The sequence below is a fragment of the Cynocephalus volans genome, chromosome 1, assembly GCF_027409185.1.
Source record: "Cynocephalus volans isolate mCynVol1 chromosome 1, mCynVol1.pri, whole genome shotgun sequence".
In the NCBI taxonomy this organism is placed as follows: Eukaryota; Metazoa; Chordata; class Mammalia; order Dermoptera; family Cynocephalidae; genus Cynocephalus; species Cynocephalus volans.
In genome coordinates, this window is record NC_084460.1 from 61329968 (window position 1) to 61355967 (window position 26000).

At 56.2% G+C, this 26000-nt stretch overlaps 1 protein-coding gene across 1 annotated transcript in view; it reads right to left on the reverse strand.

Moving 5' to 3' along the window:
* Positions 1 to 2395: 2395 nt before the first annotated feature.
* The window catches only part of HS6ST1 (heparan sulfate 6-O-sulfotransferase 1), a 49529-nt gene continuing 25924 nt past the window's right edge, over positions 2396 to 26000 (reverse strand). Inside the window, exon 2 of the mRNA XM_063114678.1 lies at positions 2396 to 5715. Within this exon, the coding sequence (XP_062970748.1) occupies positions 5007 to 5715 (709 nt within the window). The 3' untranslated portion in view covers positions 2396 to 5006. The remainder of the gene's footprint in view (positions 5716 to 26000) is intronic.

Genomic DNA, 26000 nt, shown 5'->3' on the forward strand with positions numbered 1-26000 from the left:
GAAGGCCCTGCCCGGACTGGCTCCTTCCCCACCAGAAGCAGCTGGATCCTTAATGGCAGCCTTCCCATTGTACAGAGAAGGCACTGGAGGCACCAGGGCCGACAGCAGGGCAGTGGTGCAGTTGGAATCCAACCCATCTGACAACAAAGCTACTCCTGAACGGTCTCTCTGCTGCTGCAGCATGTTGAGGGGTGCTGAGACTAGGCCCCCCATAGAAGGGGTCTCCTTCCCAGCAGGGGGGAAGCCCTCCTGGGAAAAGGTGTCCCAATGTCATCAACGTACCCAGTGTCCTCCCAGAGGCCTCCCAGCCTTGAAGGTCCCTGAGACCAAGTGCACACTCCTGGTGGGGAATTGGGGCTCCATCCTTGCACAGTTAGCCAGAGGACAGGCTCCTCTCTGTGCTGCTGTGAAGGGGACCAGGGACCCCAAGCTAGGCCTTGGTGAATCCATGCCAGGCATGGGGAGTTGAGACCCAGCTTCCCTGAGGGAGAGAGGTGGCACCTGTGTGCAGAAGTGCCCCCAGCTGAACATGGGGTGAGGACAGTACTGGCTCGATGGCTCTGGGGCGAGGACTGAGGGGAAGCAGTGGGGAGCAGGCCCACCAAGGATGGGCAACAGCTGGTGACAAATGTTGGGTGTGAAGGGTGGATGGCAGGAATGGGTCGGGTGGGTTAGAGTGGCAGCTGGCCATGACGGGTGGTGGTGGAGGAGGGGGTGCCTTTGTCCAAAACCAGAACACTTAGGAGTGAGGTCAGATGTGTCTTCCCCAGCAGTATGGGAGGGGACGGGGGGACCATGTGGGATGAGGGGGGTGGGCCCGACCCTCACAGGGGAACCTCCCCAGCAGCCTGCAGGAAGGGGGCACGGGCTGGGCAGGGGTCTTCGGCTCAGGTAGACATTAAAGTGGTCCTCAACTGTAAACAGAATTAGGAAGATGAAAACCCCCATTTTTAGGGGAGACCTTCAGGACTGATTTCACCTTTGCCTGATCATGACACCGGTGCTACAGAGATGAACGAAGCTACCAAAAAGCAGATGACGCTTCCTTCATGGGTTCCCCGAGGAGCCAGGCTGAGGGCAGGTCCACACCCCAAATAAATGTGAAATGTTCAGGAAGGGCCAAAGCCAAGCGGATGGCACAGGTCACTTCACACTGCGGTTCCTCTTGGACTCTTGTCTCTGCTCTTCCCTTCCACAGATGCACGTGGTCAAGCCCAGATGTCTCCATCTGGAGTCTGAGGTCGGGGTTCTCAGGGGCAGCTACCCTTTGCCTCCTGCTCTCTCCCTGCAGGCAGCTGGAGGGAGGAGGCAGAACAGAGAACTGAAGGTCATCAGTGATAATGGCCAAGAGAACCATGTCACCTATGTGGCCTTCGTGTTCAAGATGCTTAACTGAATCTGATCCTGAGGAAAGAGATATGTACAGACCTTTTAGGAGACAACTGGCCTATGTTCGCTAAAAATGTCAATACTTAAGAAGCACGGGAAAAACCAGGGGTGGTGGGACTCTCCTCCATTATGGGAGATGGGAGAGGCACACCAAAGCACCGTGCAGTGCTGGGCTTACAAAATGTTCTCAAGGTCCGGCCCGTGGCTCACTCGGGAGAGTGTGGTGCCAATAACACCAAGGCCGTGGGTTCGGATCCCATATTGTGATGGCTGTTTAGCTCACTTGGGAGAGTGTGGTGCTGACAACACCAAGTCAAGGGTTAAGATCCCCTTACTGGTCATCTTTTAAAAACAAACAAAAAACAAAAATGTTCTCAAGATGTCATTGGGACAACTGGAAAATCTGGCTATGGACAATATATTAGATAATATTGTTGCAATAATATTAAATTTGGGGGATGTTAACGAGCTGAGTTTTGTGGCAGAATGTCGTTCTCAGGAGACACGTGTGGAAGTATGTAGGCATAAAGTGTTCTGATGACCACACCTATTTTCACGTTTCAGGAAAGCATGTGTGTGCATGCGTGTGAAAAGAGACAGAGATAGAAATGTGTGCACAGGACCAAAAAAGTGTCACAATATTGCCTCCATGTAATTCCAGGTTGAGAGCTTAAAGTGTCCACAAACTATTCTTTCACCCTCTCAGTGATCTGAAATCTTTCAAAGTTAAAGTTGAAGGAAAAGAGGTCACTTCCCCAGCCTACTTTCAACTGTAGTTGAGAAACTGTTAACTGTTCGTGGGGACAAAGCCGCCTTGCTGACTTGTACAGCACTGACTCAACACTGCTGCTCTTGCCGCTGCCTGCCCTGGTTGCCCACGGCAGCAGCCCGCTCCCGGCACACTCCTGTGCTCACTCGGGGATGCACGGTGGGCAGGTGGCAGCCGTGCTGGTGGACGTCTGTGCTACGAGAGACCACAGCACACAGTGGATCCTTTTCAGGGTTTATTTCATCTGCTAACATTCATTCTCGACCTAGACAGAAACAATTGGATGATTATGACTTGCTTTTCCATCATCAACTCATTTTTTTTGTATGAATGACCCAAGATTTCTTCTCAACAGTTTTTTAATAAGAAGCTATAAATAAATAAAGCTTTAAATGCTCCTGGGTTCAAGTGAAGCAGTTCCAGTTGCCAAAAATTTCACAGACTCGTTGCTCAGACAACTCTGCCGTCCCTGGCTTTACCCTCCAGGAGGGGACGTTTGCAGGTCTATTGGGGGTGCCTGGAAACCGACCTGTAAGCTCGCTGGGTGTTGGCTTCTGTCCTCTCAGTCTCTGGGTGGACAGAGTCCTAGAGACAAGTGGGGCCACCCGGTCCTGGAGCTCTGGCCCACAGTATCCTAGCAGTGCTGCAGGCACAAGGGACTTTCACCTCACCCCAAAGCGGGTGGCCTGAATGGGAAGTGCCGGGCTGGACACTCAAGGGGTGGTCACTCCCAGCTGCCACTGTCTCTGGGCACCTTGGCCTGGCACTGGCTGGGTTGGGACTGCTTTCCGAATGCAGCAAAGAGACCATGAGGAGACCTGTGCTTCCATGTGAAACAGGATGGCGGGACATAAGTTAAAACATATTCCAATATGTACAAAACAGATCCTGCGCTTGGGCCTGCGCACACAGGAAGCCCATGGCAAGGCTATGGCACCCCACGTGGCTTGTGCAAGACCCCAGGGCTCCCCTGACACATCCCACCCTCCTCCCAGAAACAAACCCACCCCAAATGACAAGCGTCAGAGCAGATTCCCCCCACATTGACCTTGATCTCCCTTTGAAAGAGCCACGCCACGAAGTCACCTCAGCACTGCCTCCTCAGTGTGATGTACCACCCAGGAGGTGGGCTGGGCTGGGCTGGTACGGTGCCCACGCTGGCCTGCCGACCACCCTGCCTTTGGATCCTAACGCAAACTGGCCAGTGTAGAAAGCCTGGGGTGTGCTCATGCCAGACAAGTAGAGTGAGAGCTGCTCCCTCCTGCGTAGGAACCTTGCTGATGGCACGCCTATTTTCCCTGTGCTATGGGAGGTCTCTCACTCCTATGTGTCTGGTGACCTTCCCCTCACTCCATGTGGGACAGCTGGGGTGGCTGAGTGAAGCCTGGGGCAGGGATGAGGCTCCTGGCTGGCTCTGCCCCATGAAGCTGGTGCCCTTGCCAGCCCCTCGCCGGGGGCCTGCAAAGCCCGCTGCCCTACTTCCGAGTCAGCCTGCAGCCCCTGGGCACATGCAGTTACTCTCTCTAGAGGCCAGGGTGTCTGTGACCTTCGGTGTAGGCACAGGGCAAGAGCTTACAACAAATATGCATCATGGCTTTTAATGGGGCCACTGGCCAGCCTGTGGGTCTGCTGGGGACAGGGCTGACCAGACTTTGGGGGGAGGGGCTGAGTATCTGGGTAGCAGGAGGCCACCTAGAGCTGTTTCTTCCAGCCCTAGCTGAGAACCTGGAAGCCTACATCCCCTTCCTGGCCACCCAGAACCACCTGTGAGCCACCCCAGGGCCTGGCTCATGGGCAGCAGCTGTGGTCCATGTTCCAGCCCCTGGAAGCATGATCGTACTTTAAACATGGGGTGGTGGGAGCAGTGGTATATGAGCCCTTGATAAATGTGCCAGTGATGGGGCTTGGACTGGGGGCAGCCTGCTAACAAATCCCAGAGAATCAGAGAGAATGGGACAGGGGTAGTTCTGGGTCCCCGCCCCTTCCAGTCCGAGCCTGGTCTGCCTGGGTGGTCACCCCAAAGGCCAGGTGGGGGAAGGGCTCTGGAACAGGTGGTAGCAGCCTTGGCCACAGCTTTTCCACTCCTGGGATGCACTCTGCCCTAGGAAGGCGAACAGTACGGTTGGGGCCCTCTCCTCCCGGCCATGGGGTGGGGGTCCCAGGGGGTCTGCTTTGGTCTCCTGACTCAGAGCGTGAAGCTGGATGCACCGTGGGTTTTGGCTGTGGGCCAGAGAGGGGAGGGAGCTTCCCAGGGGCTGGATTTGAGTCTTCTCTGCCTCAGATATGGTGGGACCTGATCTCAAAGCAGCTACAGATGGTGAGCCCGGAGCTCCAGTCCTGAGGACGCCTCCAAGGGCTGCTTGAGTTCTCAGGAGAGGGGGCCTCCCAGGCCCAGGGGCACTAGGTTCACCAGGGTTGAGGGGCTGGAGCTGGGGAAGGGGCTTAGAGCTGGTCTCTAACTCCTGCTGGCCTGGACAGAGGGGCTGCGGGTGTGTGCATAGCTGGTGTGAGGTGCTCCTGGCCCAGCAGGTCCACTCTCCACCGTTTGTCTCTTCTTCAAACCTTGGGCTGCTGTGACAGTGACATGGGGGCCAGGGGAGCAGGGAGGTCACCTGCCCAGAGGCCCCACCATGCCCAGGACATCCTTCAAGTAGGCTTTCCTCTGACCCCTGGCCTGGGAGAAAGAGCAGGAGCCACCGGCGCCCGGCCCCACCACCTCCCCACTCTGTTTGCTTCCGTGGAGCAGATTTGGGACTCTCCTCCCACAACAGTCTCGGGCAGCCTGCTTGTGTGTTGGTGTCTGTCTTATCTCACCCAGCCCTGAGAGGCCCGTATGCGGCTGCTGTCACTACCACTTCTCGATGATGTGGCTCATGTAGTCCTCGGTGGGCACGCGGCCCGGCTCCTCTGCGTCCTCCCGCGGCAGCGCCTCCTTGGCGCGGTGCAGCAGGCGCTCCTCGCGGCTCTTGAGGCGCTGCTCCCTGCGCTCCAGCTGCCGCTTGTACTGGTAGCGCTGCTGGAAGAGGTCCTTGGCGTAGTCGTAGAGCTGCATGTCGAGGTCGTTGAGCTCCTCGATGCGCTGGATGGTGTCCTCGTCCACCTCCACGCCGCCTGCCCGCGTGCTGTTGTACTGCATGAAGGGCCGGATGAACTTGAGGTTGAACGTCCGCTCGAACAGGTACTGCGTCTTGCGCTGGAACTCGGTCAGGCCGAAGAAGGCCATGCCCCGCAGGTTCTTCTTGGCGCTCTCCAGCAACAGCTGGGCCCGCTTGGCCTCGGGGATGAAGGACAGGTTGTAGCAGCCCACCAGGCTCAGGTCGGCCAGCATGCGCACCTGCCGATTGTTGGCCAGGTTGTACGGGCAGTCCATGAACTCCTGCAGTGTGCAGCCCGACCAGTCCGTGCCCTCGTAGCAGGGTGGCAGCTCCTCGGGCGTGGGCGTGCGCCCATCGCACATGTGCAGCGACGTCTTCCACGTGGCCCCCCGCTGCACATGCCGCCACTCGCTCAGGTAGCGGGACACGGGGTCTCGCAGCAGGGTGATGTAGTAGAACTTCCTGCAATGAGACCAGAGAGAGGAGGTGAGGCTGGGGCCATTAGGGGGCGTGAAGAGAGGGGGTCCCCACGGCACAGGTCTCTGCTCTGGGACCCTGGACAAGTGACTTCACTTCTGATGCCCACCATCATGTTTAGTTCTCAAAACAGCCATTTCTGAAGGAGAAAACCTGGAACCAGAGATGGGAAGGAACCTGCCAAGGGCACACCAAGTGTGACCACCACAGTGCCCTGTGGTGCCTGGCCTGGGTTCTCTTCTGTCCATTGGCTCCTCAGGAAGGACGTCCTGATTTTCCCCTGCTGGGGGCGGAGCTGCCAAACACTTCCTACCCAGGGTGGCCCCAAAGCCTTAGCTGCCTGGACCTGCGAAAGCTGTCGGCAGCACAGGCTGTGCTGTCCAGGAGCCGCTCAGCAGGGGCAGGGGGAGGGGGGAGCCGTGAGAGCCGCCACAATCCCAGGCAACAGGGTCCTGCCCACACCAGGGTCTGGCTTAGGTCTGGTGGTGGAGGGGTGCCAGCAGACCATCCAGCCCAGGACCCCAGGGGAAGCCATAATTTGTAGTTTTTATCAACTCCCAGAATTGTTCCGACTCCACAAAGTTGGCCATCCTCTGAGGCTAATGTCCTGTGCTGTACATAAGGGTGAAATGACTGAAGGAAGGCTCTCTTCTCCCTGCCCCTAAGCAGCAAGCATTCAGGATGATCCATGTCCCCTCCAGGCATGTGGACAGGTGAGCAACATATGGCAAAACGTGACACGGACCATGGGCCGCCTGTCAGATATGCCAGCAATGGGCCCTGGGTGTGTGTGCACATGGGTGTTGTGTGTATGCCAACCCCGGGGGGTCAGCAGAGTTATTCTTGGAGAACACTCCTCCAGGGCTGGCTCCTCTGGGCCGGGCAGATGAGCCCTAGGACAAGGAGGACCAGGGCCTGGGGCAGGCAGCCTAGAATGTCCTCAGGTGTGGGTGGCAGGAGCCCACTGGGCCCTTCACACCTTTCTTGGCAGGTCTGGGAGGACCTCCCCCATGCCCAGCACTCCCAGACGGTGACATAGAAGCATGCCTACACTGTTCCCTGCCTTGTCAAGTCTCCATGAGAGCATGCAATCATCTGTCACCCTCACAGTGCCCCATGGGAAAGCCAGGGGGGCACAAAGCCTCTGTCTGTGGCATTGTCCTGAACTGACCACACATCTCTTGGGGGTAAGGAGTCCTAGCAAGGTGGTGTATACCACTGCAGCCACCCCAGCCTATGAGGGCATGTCCAGAAGACCCCAGGGACAGAAGTCCTGAAGGAGGGGTAGCCAGCCGATGGCTTCGGGGCAGACAGCCAGGCCAGCCCTACGCTGTGCAGGGTTTGTCAAGGAGGAGACAGGGCAGCTGACATCTGTGCGGTGCTGCCTATGGCCCCCCACCAGCTGGCAGACCCAGGCCCTGCCCTCAAGGGTCTCCCAGCAGACAGTGGGGAGGGAGAGGACCTGGGCAGAGGGCACCCCAGGCCAAGGGCCCTCCAAGGGGTGCCTGAGTTGTGGGGATGGGAGGTCTGCTTGTCTCGTCCTCTCTGGAGGTCAGAGGGCAGCTGCAGCCCTCAGGGACTGGATGTGGACAAGGCCCATCTGGCCTGTGCCCGGGACCAACGCACCCTGCTCCTGCTGCGCCTCCAGGTGGCCTGAATCCCTTGGAAGCCATCTGGGGACCTCGCTGTCAGGTGCCCACCAGGACTAGGCCCACGATGGCCCCTGGAGTTAAGACACCTGTGTCCTTAGCACCTGGCAGGTGGCAGGTAGCAGGTGCTTCACAAACACCTGTAGAACTAACAGCAAACAAACAAGGGCCAGAAGGAAGGGCCTGGGGTGTTGGGAGCAAGCATCCACCCTACCCTAGGGCTCACACGACCCCAACTGCTCAGGAGAGAGGTCATCCGCTGCCCTTCTTAGCCAACCTGTGCCCAGGGAGGCTGAGGGCTGCTTGGGCCTCCTCCCCATCCTGTGGGGCCCTGACCACCTATATGGAAACAGACCAGTGTGGGTGGTTTCTCCTGGACACAGAGAACCTGAATGTGATGTGTCAACCAACAGAGACTCATCCACCCAGCCCCAGCCGGCGTCCCTGTGAGCCAAGTCCACGTGGACTTCAATGCAGCCCCAGAGGTAACCTCCGAGGGCCAGGACACACAGTGCATAGAGGGGCAGGCCCTGTCCAGGAAGCACCAGCACCAGCACCCCCACTGGCCGGGAAGTCTCCTCTGCCACTCGGCCACCTTCCTTCACCCTGAGGCCTGCTGGCTGCATCCCTGGGGTCTCCTTCAACCTCCTTAGCCCTTCCAGCATTTCCTGGAGGAGGAGAGGGAGAAGAGGATGGGGAGGGCTGGGGCTTGAAGGGACACACGTGGTGGTCTGGGGTCTGTCCAGCTTCTAAGGGCCCTTTGAGAGCTGCCCTTCTTGAGGAAGGCCCATGCTGGGGCTGCCCTGAGACGGATGGCATCCAGCCTGGCTCCAGCCCAGCTCTGGTGTGCACTAGCTATGGGGCCAATGCCCTCGCCCAAAGCTGCTGGGGTGAAGTGGGATAGCGTGTGCTGCCAGACCGGCAAGTGGGTCCACGATGCTGCCACGAGCCCCTCTGGCCCTGCCATGGACTGTCACAAGACCAACCAGTGGTTACTGATCCTCCCAGGGATGTCCCCACTGCCTCCAGCACTCTTTCCTGACATTGGTCTGTAAAGGGCCTGGTTACAGCCTCCCTGGACACTGAGGACACGTCCTCATCACATGTCCACTTGCCTCCATGTGTGCATGCCCCAAGTGCTCCAGCAAACCTAGCTGCCCCCTGGGAGCAGGTGCCAGGCTGGGCACTGCCTACCACCACCTCCTAATGGCTCCAGCTGCCCTAAAAGAAAGGGGTGGCACCAGAGGACAGGGTGGGGAGGCCCTGGAGGCTGAGTCTTGGCCAAGGTGCCCCAGGAGCCGCCTGCTCTCTCCTCCCACACTAGCTCCTCCTAGGCCACGTGATGGAGAGAGCATTTTGTGGGTGGTATGGGCTGTGGTCACAGGTGGGTCTGTGGTCTGTGTTCCTCTGCGGGTTGTGTCTGAGGTCACCCCTCCTCTCGGGGCTGCCTGCCGCTCCCCACAGCTGCCTTCCCCCAGGGCCCTGCTCCTGAGCTCCACATTTGTCTACGTCAGTCAGGGCAAAAAGAGCAAGAGTGCTCATGTGTGCCTGGAAGCAGGGAGCTGGGGCAGGGCTCCCCACTCCCAGCAGGCAGCATCTGATACGCTTGAACTGGCTGGGAAAACCTCTCACCAGAGACCCTGCTTGGGTGGGTGCCCTGCACTGGTTGCAGACACCCACCTCTCTAAGCCTCACTTAGGCCCGGCCAGCACTATACTGGGCCCTTGGCAAGGCCAGGACACCAGAGGGCAGGAGAGCCTGCCGGGAGGGCCCAGCACACAGCCTCATCTCCTGGTCTCTTGCTAGGGGTGGGGCTGGGGCACACATGCCCTTCCTTCCCCCTACCCTGGCTTTTCTGCTTCATAGCCACTAACTCAGTGCAGGAGGCCCAAGGCAGGGCAGACTTGGTACCCCGCCCCCCCGTTCAGTGGCCACAGTCCTACTCTATGGACTGTTGGGCAGGGGGCCTCTGAAAGGGCAGCCACCTGAAGAGCCTGCATCCAAAGCTGGGCCACCACCTGCTACAATATTGGCCTCTGGTGATAGGCGGGCACGAGGGCTGGCGAGACCCCTGTGCAGATGAGGCAGGCAGGTGGGGCTAGGTGGCCAGTGACAGTAGGGGAGAAGAGGGCTTGGTTTTCAGGGTACAGCCACTCAAATGGCTTGACTTTTTTCTTTACGTGTGTGAATTACTTAAACAAAGAACCCATGAACAATTTACTCTGGTTTCTTAAAAAAACTGGGAGGCGAGCTGCTCAAGACAGACCACTAATTTTGAAAACCATCTAAGTCTGGGTCCCTCAGAAACATCAGAGGCAGCATTCCCTCCTTCATGTGCCAGCCAGGGGCCTGGCAGACTTGGGCTCCCTGCTGTGAGCCCCAGGTGCCCCTCCCCTTCGCCCCCAGGCGTCTCTTCTCTGCTGAGGCATTCTTTGCACAGGAAGCTCAGCTGGCATCAAACCAGGGCAATGGAGAGGGGAGAGGCATCCGTATCCACAGGGCACCCTCCATCTACATGGCCCGGCGCAACTGAGCCAGGCCGCAAATGCAGCACCCTCGACGTGGCCCTGACCGCCTTGCCTGCCCTTTCTGCACCCTTATCCCAAGCAACCCTTCTGGGACCAAGGCCTCACAGCTTGTGGACAGCTGCTAGGGACCGTCACCAGGAGAGCAGGTATGTACCACATTGATCCTGGTGAGCTGTATTTCATAACAAAATGGTAAAATGAGTCATACACAGACAGGCAGACTCTCAGCACAATGCTTCCTCTCTGGGGGAGCCTGGGAGCTGACCACAGCCCGAGTCCCTGGGGCTCGTGCTGACCCCCACAGCTCCCTGTGCACCACACGGTGCTGAGCAGGGCGGCCTCACTCCCAGCTGTGTCCCTGGCTGCTGGCCTGGCCCAGACAGCAGCAGGGCTTGCCCAGGGCAGCTTGGTGCCCGGGTGGGTGTTAGGATCAGCTCTGCTGCGCTTTCTCTGCTCAGGCATCGCCATGCCCTGGGCCATGATCCTGTCCCCCAGACATGGCTTGTGGTGGACACAAAGGGTCACACAGACTCTGGAGCCTGACTGCAGGGCCAGCAGCTAAACGTGGGTGTTCCTGCCCCTTCCTGCAAAGGCAACAACTGAGCCACAGACAGGGTGACCAGCCCCAAGCCACTGTCCACTTCCACATGCTCCTGCCTGGTTGGCGTGGGAACCCCTGCCTGGCACACACACCCACAGCTGGTTGGCCTCCTTGGGAGCCAGACACATCTGTTCATGTATCTGGGGCTCAGAGCTCTTCCATGGCCCCCACTCCCATTGCTTCATCCCCCTTGCTCGCTCTGCCATCGTGAACACAGCAGGCACCTCTGGCCACAGGCCTGTGCCCAGACATCCTCTGCCCAGATGCCCCCAGCCCTGTCTATCCCACATCCCGTTTCCCTGTCTCTGCTTTCTTTTGTCCATTACACGCATAGCCAGACACATCTGCTGTTAATGCTCTGGTTTATCATCAAAAAGTGGAGTGGGGGTGTCAATTAGAAGTGTGCAGGGGCGGGTGTGGTGTGGTGCAGAAGACCTACTCTCACATCCAGGCAGCTCCCTATCCACAATCAGACCTGATGTGTATTCTCTGGAGGTGCTAAGGGGGCGGCTCACAACTCAGAGATATGAGGAACAGTCTGCACACTCAAAGGTGGTCCCTGGCCCTGCCCTCAAGTGCCCAGAAACCTGCCACTGGGCTAATCTAATCCCTGGCCCCCACATCCCCTACAGAAAACTGGAGGGTCTCTGACCCAGAGCAAAGTCCTCCCTACACTGACATCACAAAGCAGAGGCTTTCTGCCTATCACTCTCCAGCAGGATCTGATTACCCAGGTCTTCTAAGCACCAGCAAACAAGCCTTCCAGAAAGAGGGAAGGGAGGACACAGAAGAGAGATGATGAGAGAAACAAGTAGAAATCATTTAGACTGAAATGGCTTACCAAGTGCCCAGCAAATGAATGTGGGGACTGGACCCAGGACTACAAGAGGACTCTTGAAGCATCTGGACAGAAAAAACAGAATATATAAAGAGGATGCTTCTCTAGAGAGATGCCATATGTTAGAAATCAATGGTGCAGTGTCTTCAAAATACAGATCTCATATCCAAACAAACTATCTACCAAGTGTGGGGAGAGCAGAGACATTTTGAGACATGCAAGGACTTAGGAAATTTATCTTCTGTGAATCCTGCTGTAGGAAGATACTGGAGTATATATCTCATTTAGTAAAAAAAAAAAACCCAAACCAAAAAGCAACAACAACAAAACCCACTTGGGAACCAGAAGCCAGAGCTCCAACCACGGGGAGATCTAGGACGTCAGCAGTATATCCTGCTGGGCCTCTCAGGAGCAGAGGAATAGGGGCTCCAGGAAAAAAGGGGTGTGGATGAAATACCTGACACAACTGAACATTTAGTGGGAAAAAATGAATGGTAGATATGTGGCAGATTTTGGAATCATTTGGAAAATAGTAGTCTAGTAAGAAAAAGACAAGGCAATCATTAATTCCAGGAAAAACAAAAGGCTATATAAAAAAGGAAATGAAGTATACTACTAGCCTCAGAAGTAAACAATGGTTTTGGAGTCAACAATGATTACTGATTTAATAAAAATGTAAGCTTTAACTCTACTTGGGGGATGGGTGGAGTAAGGAGAGGATGTGAGAATACTTAATCTTCACCAGAAAGGAAACAGATAATGTTCACACCAATAAATCAAGAAACAGCACTATAAATTATGTAGAGGGCTGGCCCGTGGATCACTCGGGAGAGTGCAGTGCTGATAACACCAAAGCCATGGGTTCGGATCCTATATAGGGATGGCCGGTTTGCTCACTAGCTGAGTGTGGTGCTGACAACACCAAGCCAAGGGTTAAGATCCCCTTACTGGTCATCTTGAAAAAAAAAAAAATTACTTAGGAATATGGAGGTAAATACCTAAAGAAATTGAGAACTGCTGTGAATTGTTCTTTAGGAAGGTTGGAAAGAAAAAGCAGATCTGTTGGTTTCCATCATAAGATGATTGGAACTATTTGTCCTTAAATATGTGTATAAGTTAACTTAAAAAAAAAAAAAAATCAAAAGTAAAGAAAATAAGGAAAACGACCAAAAAGCATTTGTAAAGATATCCCACTGCATTTGTCACTGGGGCAATGGCACGTTAGGCCAGAGTAGGATCTCACCAGAGTGGTGAGAAGGAAGAGTGGGGCAACAGCAAGAATGGGCGCAGCTGCAGTGTGCTCACTCTCGCCACAGCTGCTGATGCGGCAGGAATGGGGACAGCTATGTGGCGTGTCTTCACTGGAAAGCTGAAAGTGCACTTAACCCTGTGACTCGGTGATTCCTCTCCTAGCTACACGTCCCAGAGAAACCTTGTCATGTGCACCAGGAAGCATGGACAAGACTGTCTGGAGCAGCATTACTGGAAACTCCCCCAAACGCCCGCCACAGCGCTGTGTGTGTATCAGTGGTGGTAGATGCTTCCAGTGGAATAAACTCTCGACAATAAACTTGGACAAGTCACAGCTACTCACAATACCACAGGTCAACTTGATGAATAAGACATTGCAGGGAAAAAGCGGACCAAGCAGACTTAACAGAGTGTGATGATCATGTTTATCAAGTTCTCAAAAGTAAACAAAATCCAAGAAAATACTATTCAGTGAAATGCATATATAGTGAAATTATAAGAAAAAAAAAATGATGAGATGACATACATGAAAATTCAAGCCAGAAGCTTGCCAGAAGCTTGCTTGGTGTGTGGGGCGGGAGAGGCAGGGGACGGCACGAGAGCTGTGCACAGTGGCTTCCAGGGCCCTGATCACGTCCTTGTTCTTAAGACAGGCAGAGAGGATACAGGTGTCTAGTGTTATGATTTATTTCTTAACTACATTATGCAAGTTCTTTTGTATGTCCCAAACACCTCATGATAAAGAGGATAGTCTAAAGAAGGGAAGGATGTCAAAACTGAGGCCCTCCACAGCAGCCTGAGAGGCCCTGGCCAGCCTTCCAGGTGATCTGGTCTTCTTGCCAAGCCAAGAGCCTGACCCCCAAAGCCCCCAGCCGCTCCCTACCTCTGCTCCCGCTGCCTGCCACCCCCTTCCATCTCCAGTGCCCAGCACACTCCAGGTGTCTTTCTTCGTGCTTTGTCTCCCCTTTCTCCTCCCCTCCTACCTGCTAACGCAGCTGCAGGGAGCAAGAATGGGAGAAGGGGTGGAGGACCCCCTGTGGGTTTCAGTGAAGGAGAACGTCCTCCTTTGGGGATGGGGAGGGGGGCCGGTTTCCATGTCAGTCAAGCTGTCCTGCGGTTTGTTAACTAACAGAGCATTAATCAGCCTGGCTGCTCTGTAGCCTCTCTGGGAAGGGTCCACAAGCCCTGCCAAGCCCGAGCATCTGGCTGGTGGTTGGCTTCACCATCCAGGAGGGCCTTAGGGGTGCACACAGGGCCAGCCCCACCCGCAGGGGCTCCCCTTCACTGCTGCCAACCAGATGCAGGGGCCAGGGATCCTGTTCTGAGGCTTGGCTGATGACTTCTGTGGCACAGCACTAAACCGTGCGCCTGGCACACCTCCAGGGCAGGTCTGTGAACCTACTACATGCTGTGCACTGGGACAGGCCCAGGGCTTACTGTACTTACCCCTGAACAGGGCACACACTTGTCACCGAGAGTGATGAGGAGGCCACCACATGCCATCTTGGGCCTGTGTCCCCTCCCCTCACTCCCAGGGTCTGGGAGTTCTCGGAAGGCAGGTCTACGTGCTCCAGCTAGCGCAGACCCCTGGTAATGCTAGGACAGTAGGACAGCCCACATCACCCAGGGCCACAGAGGTGAGGAGAGACTGCGACACAGCTCTCCATGCCACAATGGCAGGGGCACTGGAGAGAACCCAGTTCCCAGACTCTGCCAGAGGGGTGGCTAACCTTGGCTAAGCTGCAGGAGTGTCCAGGAGCACGGGGAAGGGGAGATCCCTGTGCCTTGGGCCCTCTGTTCGGTGACACACTCACTCCAACAGTGAAGCTGGCCATGGTTTGTGCAGGCGGGAAGCTCACTGAGGTCACCTGGGAACCAAGTGGAGTGACTGCCAGCCAGCGGGTTCTGGGGCCAAATACACCATGGGAATGACTATGGTCAAGAGGGAGGACTTAGAGACAGGAGGGGGAAGTCAGTGGCCTGGGGCCCAGGAGCTCAGAAGTCCCCAACCTACAGCACTAATGCTCAACAAAGGACATGAAGTGGCAATGCCCCAGGCCCTTCACAACAGTGGCCTCGGCCACAAGGCTGGCCATGGTTACTCAGGCTTCCTGTGTACCAGGCACAGCTGGGAGCAGCAATTCTCCCCTTTCACAGAGGGGTCACCCCAGGTTCAGAGGTGGGGTACAGCTATTCATTAATGTTTCCAAGGGCTCTGGGCTGGGTGGGCTGGGTGGCATGTGACCCACCCACAAGGACAGGGAGGTGGTGAGTGGCGGAGGGTCAACCCCTGGGGCCATGGGCACCACTTCCAAAAGGGGTGGTGGTGGGGGGCAGGGAGGATGGGGGGTGCAGCCTTGCATGACTCGAGAGGCCAGTCGAGGAGGCGCAGGCAGGGCCAGATCAAGGAGGGTGTTGATCATCTTATAGGAAAACAAGCTCGGATGTGTAATGGACCAGAGAGCAAAATTCACACGATTTGAAAGATAAATCATGGGACTTCAAAGAACTTCCTTGCTGTGAAATAATAATTCCCGTCTGCACGGACTGCAGCTTCTACTGACAGCCCCAGGATTTACTGCCTGGGTCACACATTCCGGCACTTAATTACGCTTGGTTTAATGCTTTCTGTGACCTTAAGCAGCTCTGACATTTTCATTGGTACTGGTTTAGTGTGCCCCACAATCATGTAAGATCTTTGTGGCCAAAAAGGCGGTTTTCTTCTTGGGTCTGGAGACTGCTGTCACGGAGTGGCCAGCTCTAAAGTTTGAACAGTGAATTCTTGCAAGACAATTTAGTACTGGCCCAGGAGTCCCACTCCACTTAAAACACACAAAGAGCCTCTGGGAAAATCCTGCCTGGTGCAGCGGATGAGCTCTGAGCTCCTCTGGAAAGGAGGATGAGGGCAAGCAGGTGATGGCTGAGCAGCCGGGGGCTGGGATCCTGCTTGGAGGCTGGGATATGGGAGGTGGCCCTTCTGTCCTCAGGAGCCAGTGCCGTCCTCCTTTCCTCCTGTCACCTTCCCGTGGGCACTGGGCAAGCCAACGCCCACGATCCTGACTCAGTTGACTCTCATGCCACTCACACATTATGAATGATATGGAAACTGGGCTTGGAGAGGCCACTGACCCAAGGCCAGAGCTGGCACCTGTGCTGTTAACAGGGTATTGCTGCCCTTGGGCACCTGCCCCTCGCCCCTCCTGGGTCACACCAGTGGCTGCATTTTCCCTCCTCTGCCTGAATGTTGGTTTGACCCAAGCTCATGTCCCCATCTACCCACTCCTGACCCTCCCTTCTGGAAGCCCAGGACTCTGACCAGAGACAAGACTACAAACCTGGCTCAGGGCATCTGGGAAGCCCAGAGCCAGGGGTGGGCGCAGGATGCTGTGGCTTGGTGAGGGGCTCATGTGGTAACTACACCTTCAGGAAGGTGTTTACCTCAGAGAGGGAAGGGCTGAGATGTGGCAAAGCCACCACGGGAGGACACTTGCTGTGCTGTTAACTATCCCAGGAGACAGGGAAATGCACACATGGCAGACTCCCTGTAGCACACAGCAGGGACGCCTACAAGGCCTGAAGATGTGGAGAAATGCTGGTGCCAGTCTGTGTGGTGACCACTGCACGCTGTGGTCACAATTTTGTAAAAAATTTACATGCTCAGAAAAAACACCACACAGGATGGGAATGGATGTCTAAGGATGGTGAGATTACAGATTTTTTTCCAACACTTTATTATAAAAATTTTCAAACTTACAGAAAAGTTGAAAAGGTCAGTGAAAACCCATAAGCTCAAATGAGTGATTTTAACATTTTCTTAATATATTTCTGTATCATCTGCAATTATTCATTACATAAGTAACTGAAATAATGTAGTAAGTATTATAAAAACACCCCTGCTGCCCAGGATGGGGAGTTGGGGTGCAGAGGAGCCATCAGAAAGGACCAGCTTTGCAAGTTCTGCCTTGCTTTGCCCTCCATGAGGAAAAGCTGCCCGCAGGCTGGCGTTGTAATGGGGCGTGCTGTCTCCTTTGGCCTCTCCCGGGCTGTGCCTCCCGATCCTGGAGACTGACTGGGGGTTTCATGCACAGGGGTCTAACCCACACATTTCTAAATGCAGACCCTGAAACAGGGGCAGCTTTTCCTACAGAAAAAGCCACCTCTGTTTCTTTTTGCCAACAGAGATGCAGCTCCCTAATTGGGGGGGAGGACATTGTTAGGGTCAGAGTGACAGAGCCCTTTTTTTTTTTAAGGAAGCGTGTCACATTACCTCCAACACAGTCACTGGATGAACGCTAGCTCCGTATTCACAAGAGTGCCCGGGAGGCTTCAGTACAGCAGTGAGAATGCACAGCCACAAGCTCCCCCAGGACAGGCTTGGGAGGGGCACAGGGTAGATGGAAGCTCTGTGAGGGGTTCCCCAAGTCCCCCTCCACCCCAATGGTATACTCTTGTCTCCTAGGGCCCCAGGGTGCCTTCACAAGGACAAAGGCCATACCATGAACGTTGGATCCTGATCATTGGTTTTTAAAACCGTATTCCGAGGGGTAGCAGAAATGAAGAGGCATGCTTGGTACTCAGAAGCACTCGACAACCAGCACCCTGCTTCCTCGACCCTGCTCTAATCATTGTCCCCACTCCAGTGTGTGAAGTGCATCATAGGGCAGAGGAGCCATTCTCTGAGGGAAGTGACCAGCCTTCACCCTGGCCTGGGTCCTCGTCACAGGAAGGAAACGATGACCTTCAGGAAGCTGCCAAAGCCAGAAAGCCCATGGCATAAAGCACCTCAGTCAGCCCCCATCAGCGCTGCCAGGTGCCTTCACACACCAGCAGCCCCTGGTGCCCACGCCCCTGGCATCACCAAGCAGCCCAGCTCCTGCTTAGTCTGATGTTGGCTCCAGTCCCACTTTGAAGTGGAAGCTACCAAGTACCCCATGTGGGGCTGGCTGCCTCCTCCTCCTTCCTGTGGCAGGAAGGGACCCATGGGCCCGCTCCCAGGGTCAGGAGGGCCGGAGTTGGCTGTCAGTTTCTATGAGGAGGAGGTGAAAGAGGACGGCCCAGAGGAGATGACCTGCTCCCACGCGGCACAAGAGGGTGAACCACTGGCTCTGGCACAACACCCACAGCTCACCCCCCTTGCACCTGACCTAGGGCTGCAGGAGGAGGTGGCCTCTCTCTAGTGCCTGCAGGAAAACCCAGATCATCAAGTTCTGAGCTGGCAGCGGCAGGCTAGGAGGCCCCTCTCCATATGCAGCACAGAAAATGCTGCTCTAAGGCCATCCCTTCCTGGTAATGTCCACAGAACAGCAGTGGTTGTTTTTGTTGATTAACTGAATCTGCTTCCAAAAATACCAGAGAGAGGCCCCAGAACATCAGTGGTCATGGGCACGGGCAGCCCCTACCCGCATGCTTCCTGGGAAGGCTGTCCTGCTCATCAGAGACCTCTCTCCCCTGAGGACGCCCAGGGAGGTGGAGCCTGCAGCTGACAGAACTCTAGGCAGAACACCAGAATGGAAACTCTGGGATGGGCAAAGGTGGACTAAGCCTCAGGGCAGCCCCTCGTTAGGGAACTGAGGTCTGGGTGATTGTCCCAGCTGGAGAGTGGGGAAGCCGACACCCTGAGGTAAATGACTGGCCCAAAGTCACCTGGCCCCTGATGTGGTAGATGAGCTTGAAGCTACATATGCTGAGGTTCAGTGTTGACCAGGCCCCTTGTGCACCAACCCTTCCTGCAGAAAGGGAGCTGCAGGGCCGAGGCATGTCTTCCGCAGTACCCTCTTCAGCAGGGAACACAGGCTGGCACACAGGAGGCACCTGGATCCTGGGCAGGACTGGGTGGCAGGTGCCCGCCTGGCCTCACAACTCTGCTCCCTCCCCACCCACCTTCAGGAAAGTGGGGAGGGCTTCCTTGGCTTAGGCAGGTAAGCTGAATTCTAACAGATTGGGGGGAAGGGAATCCAAGTATAGGGAGCTGTGCTCATGTGGGCCCCCAAGAGACAGACTTAGGAAACAGCACGGAAGTCCTGAGGAGGAAGTAGTCCAGGAGATGATTTGCAGCCAGGTGTGGCTGTGTGATTAAGTCTAGCCGTCAGAATGTCCTTAGAGACACCCTTCTTTGCCTTGCTTCCCTCCTGCTGGCAGGAATGTGGGTGTGGTTGCAGAGCATAGCAGTCATCTTGCACCATGAGGCAGGAGCCCCATTTTCTGGGGCTGGCAGAACTGAGAGAAAGAGCCTGGGTCTCTGGTATTTCCTGTGGCTGCACCACCAGTGTGGTCTGCTTATGCTGGGCTCCTTTCAAAGGGAGGGAAATAAACTGCTGCCCTGTTTTGGTCCCTGAACGCAGAACCAACGCACTAAGCACCTGGCCATAATGAGAGGGTGAGCTCCTGGGGCAGGGCCCGTGGGCCGGGCAGGATCAGGGTCTCAGTGCCAACTGAATTCATTAATGTACTGAACCCTCAGTGCTTTACCCAGCCATCTCATACACTTGCCAACACCCTGTAGGCATTACTTAGTCCCATTTCATGATGAGGAAACTGAGGCCCAGGGAGGTTAAATAGCTAACCCAACCCAGAGGCAGTACTGGGGTTGGAGCCCAAGCCCACATGGACCCAATCTGTGACTGGTGAGAACTGCTCACCCGTGGAACCACAACCCTCGGGCTGGGGCAGAGCAAGCTGATCCTGACAGCCCCAGGAGGCCAAGTAATGTGTTGGTAGGACAATGTCCAAACCACAGCCAGGGGTGGTGGTATTATTTAACTCAACTATGAACAAGAGTCATGACCATTTCCTTTAAAGCACAGTGAGTTAGATAAGAGTCAGAGAGGCCTGCATAAAGAAAAAACCACATCCAGACCCGCGGTGAAGACGCATCAACCTGGGCTGAACTATTTTAAACAAAGTGACTGTCCTGGGGTGTCGTGGGTACAGAGCCAAAGCCCTGGACTTTGTCCTGACCCAGGCAGCAGCTTGCTGTGGGACACGGGTGGGTCTCCCTCTGGCCTCCTGGACAGGCTCTGCTCTGGTCACACACAGCCCTGCCTCACCCCAGTCGGTCAGTGGCAGATGGCTGCTGACACTGCTCGCACTGGCCGAGGAGCAAGATAACAGCTTGGCTGGAGTCCTAACAGCATTGGGACAGAAGCTAGATGGCAGAGACCCCAAGGCAGGAGGGTGTGTGTGGGGCAGGCCCAACCCTCATAGAGCCCGCCCGTGTGTCCCTGCAGAGGCAGGGAGTGGCGGGGCGGGGCGAGGGCAGGGCTGCCGAGGGCCCCCACTTCAGTGCCTCTGTGACTGCCCAGCCCCCTCCCATCCCTGCAACACAGTCCAACTTCCAGGCTAGGGGCTGGGAATCCAGGACGAAAGCCTGTGCCCCTCGGAAGTTCCTACCTGGAGGGTGCCAAGCCTTGTGGAGGAGTGGAGGGCCTGTACCCAGCAAGCCCAGGGTACACCAGGGTGTCCTGAGCACAGTCACCAAAAGGCATTGGGGATGCTGTCACTTTCTACCTACCCCATTCCTGCATGGGAGAGAGCTGGACAGCCCTGTCCCCATTTCACCACAGAGAAGTGGGTTTGGAGGGGTGATCTGCCCAAGATCACAACATGGCTATGGGCCTGGAGCTGGGAGCTCTGGGTCTGACATGACAGTTATTTTGTTTGCTGGAGAGGTTACCTTGGAGGTGGAGCTGAGTGAGTCAAAGTGGAGATGACAGCCCCTGTAGGGAGGGTGGCTGCAGTGAGCCTCTCCCCAGGCCTCTGGTCTCTCCAGTTGAAGAGGCCGTAGATGCAGGTGGTCAGCGAGGCCTGTGTCAGGGGCTGTGGGCCCACGTGGCGTGGAGCCTGGCTGGCAGGAGACCTCTGCCCCATCCAAGAGCAAGCCCGGGGATCTTTCCACTGCTCCCTCTGAATTCAGGAGCAGCTTCTATCCCTGCAGAAACATCTCTCCCACTGCAGGCCTGGGTGTGACTTAACATGAAACCAACTCCTGGGACTGTGGGCAGTTTGGGTATAAAAATGGCAAAAATGGACTTCACAGGTAAAAACCTCACATCCTAGGTCAAGAAAATGGAGGCTGGGGAGGATCTCACCTGCTGAAGGACATAGGCTGCTCTCAGCTCCCTCTAAGCCAGGGCCCAGTAGCCCTCCCTGTGCTCAGGGGCTTCCAGATAGGAGCAGGCTTCCTGGCTGGACCTGCTCTTGGGCTCCTGTGGCCATGTCTGCAGCTGGGTACTTGGAGAGGGCAGGAGGTGCCTGGCTTGGGCATCTCTGTGTGACCCTTCCTTGGCCCCCATGCCCAGGGCTGCCAGCATAGGCACCTGGTCCTGACCCCACAGGTGGGCCCCTTATCCTGGGGCCTCCTCTCGCTTCCCTTCTGTCTGTGGCCATTTGCCCTGCCCAGTATGCATCCCATGCCCTCCACCGTCCCAGGTGCCTTGGACATGCCAGCACCTACCACACTGAAGAGACGTAAATGTGTCTCCCTGACCAACTGAGCCCACTGAGCCTTGGAGAGGTTGGGACATTCTCAGGGCCATATAGCCAGAACATGAATGTGGACCATGGCTGGAGCCCCTCTTCAACTGCCTCTTGGTCTGGGCCTAAACTGAACACAGCCTTTCTGGACTGTGGCAGCACTCGGGCCGAGTGGCTTTTCCCCACTGGCTCCCAGGACGTTGTCACTGCTGTCTGCCAGCTGGCAGCACATCTCTGGGCCTCAGCAGAAGGCACCATGTTAGGAACCGACCTCTGGTCTCCAGGAAACACAAGGAGCACACCAAAGAACATGCACTGATTGAGCACTTACTGTGTGCTCTACTGAATCTATCCACCAGCCTGGGGATCTGGGGCTGCTGTCCCCATCGAACCTGTGAGGACACAGGCTTGGTGAGGCCAATAGCACTACCCAAGGTCACAGAGGAGCTGGGATTTGAACTTGGTCCTGCTGCCTTCAAATGTGGACGTGAGGCAGCAGGCATGGGATGGCTACAGATAAGCGCAGGGGCCCCACCTGGGTGTGTACAGGCCGGGCAGATGGCAGAGGCCTGGGCCAAGTGCAGTGGCTCTTCCTTTTCTGGGAGCTTCTCTCTCTCCACTTCTCTGCCCCCCCCCATGTCCCCCGCCATCTGCCAGGCTTCTTACCAGGCCAACATGGACCCTTGATTGTTCTGGGGTGATGCATGTCCCAAGCTCTCTGGGCTCTGTCCTTCCTCTCTGTGGCCCTCTGGCTAGGGTGTTTGGTGTGGGCCCCACCCTCTTGGGCCTGCCCTGGACGCTGGGTCCCCAGACCCCACTGGGACCCAACAACACGCAGCTGGTGGGGACCAGAGGGCACGTGGGTCTGTCTCACCTGCACCAGGACACCTCTGTGCCCAGGGTCCTCCCAAGGACCCGTTCTACCTCACAGCACGGCAAAGCTGCTCAGCTGGGCACCTGCTGCCCGGGCCCAGCTCTACGCCCCTCAGACCAGAGCCACACTCTGCAGGGAAGGTGTCCTGGATGAGGGGAGGTCTCGAAGGATGGGCAGGGCTTGTAGAGGAGTGCAGTGTGGCTCCAGCACACAATTCTCTCCCAGGGCTGCTCTCTCTCTGTTGACCAAAGCCAGACCCTTGCTGTTGGGAAGGGTTGTCAGAACAAAAGGACGTGCAGGCAGAGCCTCTGTGTGGGGTGCCAGCAGGCCCCATGGGGGAGCTGCGGCCAGGGTGGGGGGCTGTGTGGCATGATCAGACCCCACAGGCCAGCAAGGCTCCTGACAACAGAAGGCCCCTCCCTTGGCACCCTGCCTCTGCCTCTACCCCTGCCAGGCTAAATCATGCCCTGGGTCCACACACGGTCTCCTTACCCAAGGCTGATGTCCCTGTCTGCCAATTACTGCCTGGTGAAGGTACCGGCTGGCAAACACCCCCCAGGGGCCTGGGCTTCTCTAAAGGAGGGTGGTGCTGGGAGCTGAGACCTCCCCAGTCCCCCTTTCCTGCCCCAGCCAGCACTGAGACAGGCACCATCTGCCCCAAAATAGCTCTGTCCTGGCGAGGAGGCTGAGGATGTAAATGAGACAGTGCAGCGAGGACGCAAGCCCCAGTGTCAGCCTGATGAATGGGTGGGCTCCCCGCTCTGCCAGCTGTCCCCCTGTGTGGCCTGGGGATAGTCACTTGGTCCTTCTGAGCTCCACTCACTGCCTCCATAAAACAGGCTGACAGAAAACACCTACTTCCCAGGCTTGCAAGGATTTGGTGAGTTGGTGTGTGTGAAGGAGCCTAACAGCCTCTGAGGATCCACGGAGGTGAGGGAGGAGACCAGCCTGGTCAGATGCTAGGAGCCCCCGGCAGGGACAGAAGTGTGAGCCCATGACCTCCTGCAGGTGACCTCACCGCAGCCTCAGGGCTCAGCCCCCCCGCCCCCTTCGGTGTGTCCGATCCTGTCCTCCACAAGAGGATTTACTGAGTGCCAGCTGTGTGCAGGACAGGGGAACAGCCCTGCCCTCCTGGAGCATCAGGACGGGCTGGGAATGAGGCCACTAAATACACACAGATAAGTAAGTGCCAGGGAGGAGAAGATTCCAGACAAACCCGTGGAGGAAGGAGAAGAGGGTGATTGGGGTGGTGGCCCCCAGGGGCTCATGCCCATGTCCAGACTTTACAGTTCATCCAAGCACTCAGTTGGTAAGCAGAGGAAATGAGTTCATGGTTTCAAGGACAGGACACAGTTATTAAATGGTGGGAAAAATGAAATTTTCCATCCTTGTTTCAAAATACCAAGTTGTTTAAAAAACATGAAAAATAGAAGTCTTACTAGTTTAGGTTTAGGAAATACCTCAAAAGTTCCCTCCCACCCATCAACATCTGCAGTTATAGTAGGCGGGTGACAATCTTTGCTTGCTTTACAAACAAGGTTAGCAAAGTTTTAGGAAAATAGATCAGGCTGCTGGGCCGTGAGAGGCTTCAGCCCCCTGCAAAGCAGCATCCTGACACACAGAAAAACTGAGGCACTGCTTGGGTGCCTGGGTGGGTGAGGTGCCCCTGGTTGCCTAGGGGATAGCATGGAAGTCCCCAAGGCATGTGTCTCCAGTGCATCCATCCCAGAAGCCCCCAAGTTCCCCCTTTGGGTGGGGAGAGCAAGTGACCAGGAACCAGAGGCCCCACATCTGCAGGAAGCCCACAGCTTTTTCTTTAAAGTCCCCCTGACTTGCATGATCTCATCGGACCCGACCTAGGCTCCTGGAAGACCCCTGGAGCAGAGGGTGACTTAACCATCAGGCCAACATGCACCATGGGGTGCTGTGCAGGCCATGCCTACCATACTCCTGCACAGGCACAGACAGGCACCTCTGCACATGACCAGGACCTGGGGAGCTCCTCCCATGAAGGTGCAGGTGAGGCCCCTTCCCCTGAGATATACTTCCCAGATGTGTGCAGGGACAGCCATGCATGGCCGAGGGAGAAGAAGACCCATGGCAGGCCTCACAACAGGGGCTGCTTTTCTGATAGCACTGTGCTGAGGTGTGCATGGGACAGGGCAGAGGGCTGGGACGCTAGGCCCATGGCTGCCTCCACCAGGCAGGTGTCAGGTAAGGACATGGGTGCTGGTGGTCCTGGAAGCCCACCCAGGGTGGGGGCCACAGGAGGAGGTACTGGCTGACTATTTTCACACCCACCTGCCTGGCACTTCCTGTCTTCTGATACTGGCAGGTGAGATGTCACTTCTGCCTGAACTTACACATTCACACCTCGGGGCCAAAGGACGGTGACTGTCCTGCTCCTCCACTGGGCATTGAGTCGGGTGGCCGGGCAGCTGAGTCATGGGCTGGCTGACTCGGCTCGAGACCTGCTTCTAGAGCCTGGTCTCCTCTTGTCTTGGCCAAGAGCTCTGGGGCTCACTCTTCTGGACTTTTGTTGAGGCTGTTGTCCAGAACTCAAGTTGCTCCTCCCCCATGTTCTCACAGCCTGTAACTGCAGACCCACCATGGCTCCGGGGGCACAAGGCGGGAGACGCAGAGGCCAGAGAGTGACGTGGAGGGCAGCGCTGAGTCCTGCCAGGGTGTGCAGCACACATGCCTGGCCAGGCCAAGGTGCCATCGGTAGCCAGTCTCCACCTGCTCCTGCCATTCACCAGGCAATGCCAGCCTGGTCTCTGTGCCAGAGACATATTCTACATACAAGATCATGCGCTAAAGGCCAATGCAGCATGCTACAGCTCAGTGAAAACTGTTACTGCCAGGTTAGAAAGTGCTTGGGGCCTAACTCGAGGGGCGTCAGGGGTGACTCCCTGGCAACAAGGAATCGCAGCCCTTCTGGGGACTGTGCAATGACACAAGAGCTCACTCCTGCGTGCATGACAAGCACAGTGCCACATCAAAGCACACAGCTACAACCTGATGCCAAGTCTGGAAAACATGCGAACCAGACACGGAGGAAAGACGGGGCAGAGCACAACACATGCCAGGTGTGAAGAGAGCTTGTCCTGAGACAGGACCTGGTGCCCTGGGCAATATTTTCTTTCTTTTTCTGTATTTTTTCAATTTTATATAACCAAGCATGTACTACAAAACAACGAAAAAGATAACATATGTAATCTAATCTGTTTTCTCATGGGAGGTGAGATTCAGGGAGGCCTGGGAGGTTCAGGGCCTCCCTACCTGCCTCTCCAAAGACACGGACATCTCCAAAGCCACGGGGCCACCAGTTATCTGCATTCCTGGGGTTTAAGAGGACCGGGGCTGATCTGAAGACCATGGGGGTGTCCCTTGGGCCCCCTCCAGGCTCATCCCGATGACCCTACAACTAGTGGCTGGCTCCCTGCCCCACAATGATGTCTCTTCCCAGGATCCCAGACAAAATCTTCCTGGTCTCCCCAACACAGTCCCACAGAGCCTCTCCACAGAGAGGAAGGGGCTTGACACCTACTCCCATGCACATGCCTCTGCCGCACAAGCACAGAGGAGTCTGGGGGAGAGGACTCATGTGTTCTTGAGCACAGACTATTTGTCCCCAGACACAGAAATTCACGGCCTAAATAGCAAGCCCCGGAAAGAAGCCATTCCCTGCTCAAATTAACTATGTCTCACTTTCTATTGTCCTGTGGCCCTGGTGACCTGGCTCTACTCACAGGTCTGATTACCTCCAGCCGTCACTTGAACAGTGACCCTTGGTCCTGGGGACTGGGGAATGCTGACCTCTCCAGAACCAGGAATTCATGCCCCACAACTGGCCACCACAGGGTCCCTGCATCAATTGCATTTGTGGTCGGCACCTCCAAAGTGGGGGGGCCCACCAGGCATTTGCTCGCTTTGTTCTTCCAGCCCCTGGGATGGTCACCACCATCAGACCCCCCTCTGCAAATGGGGAAACTGAGGCTCAGCAGCCAAAGTCTCCCAGGTCCCAGAGGTGTCTGGCTTCATAGGCCACAAGCTT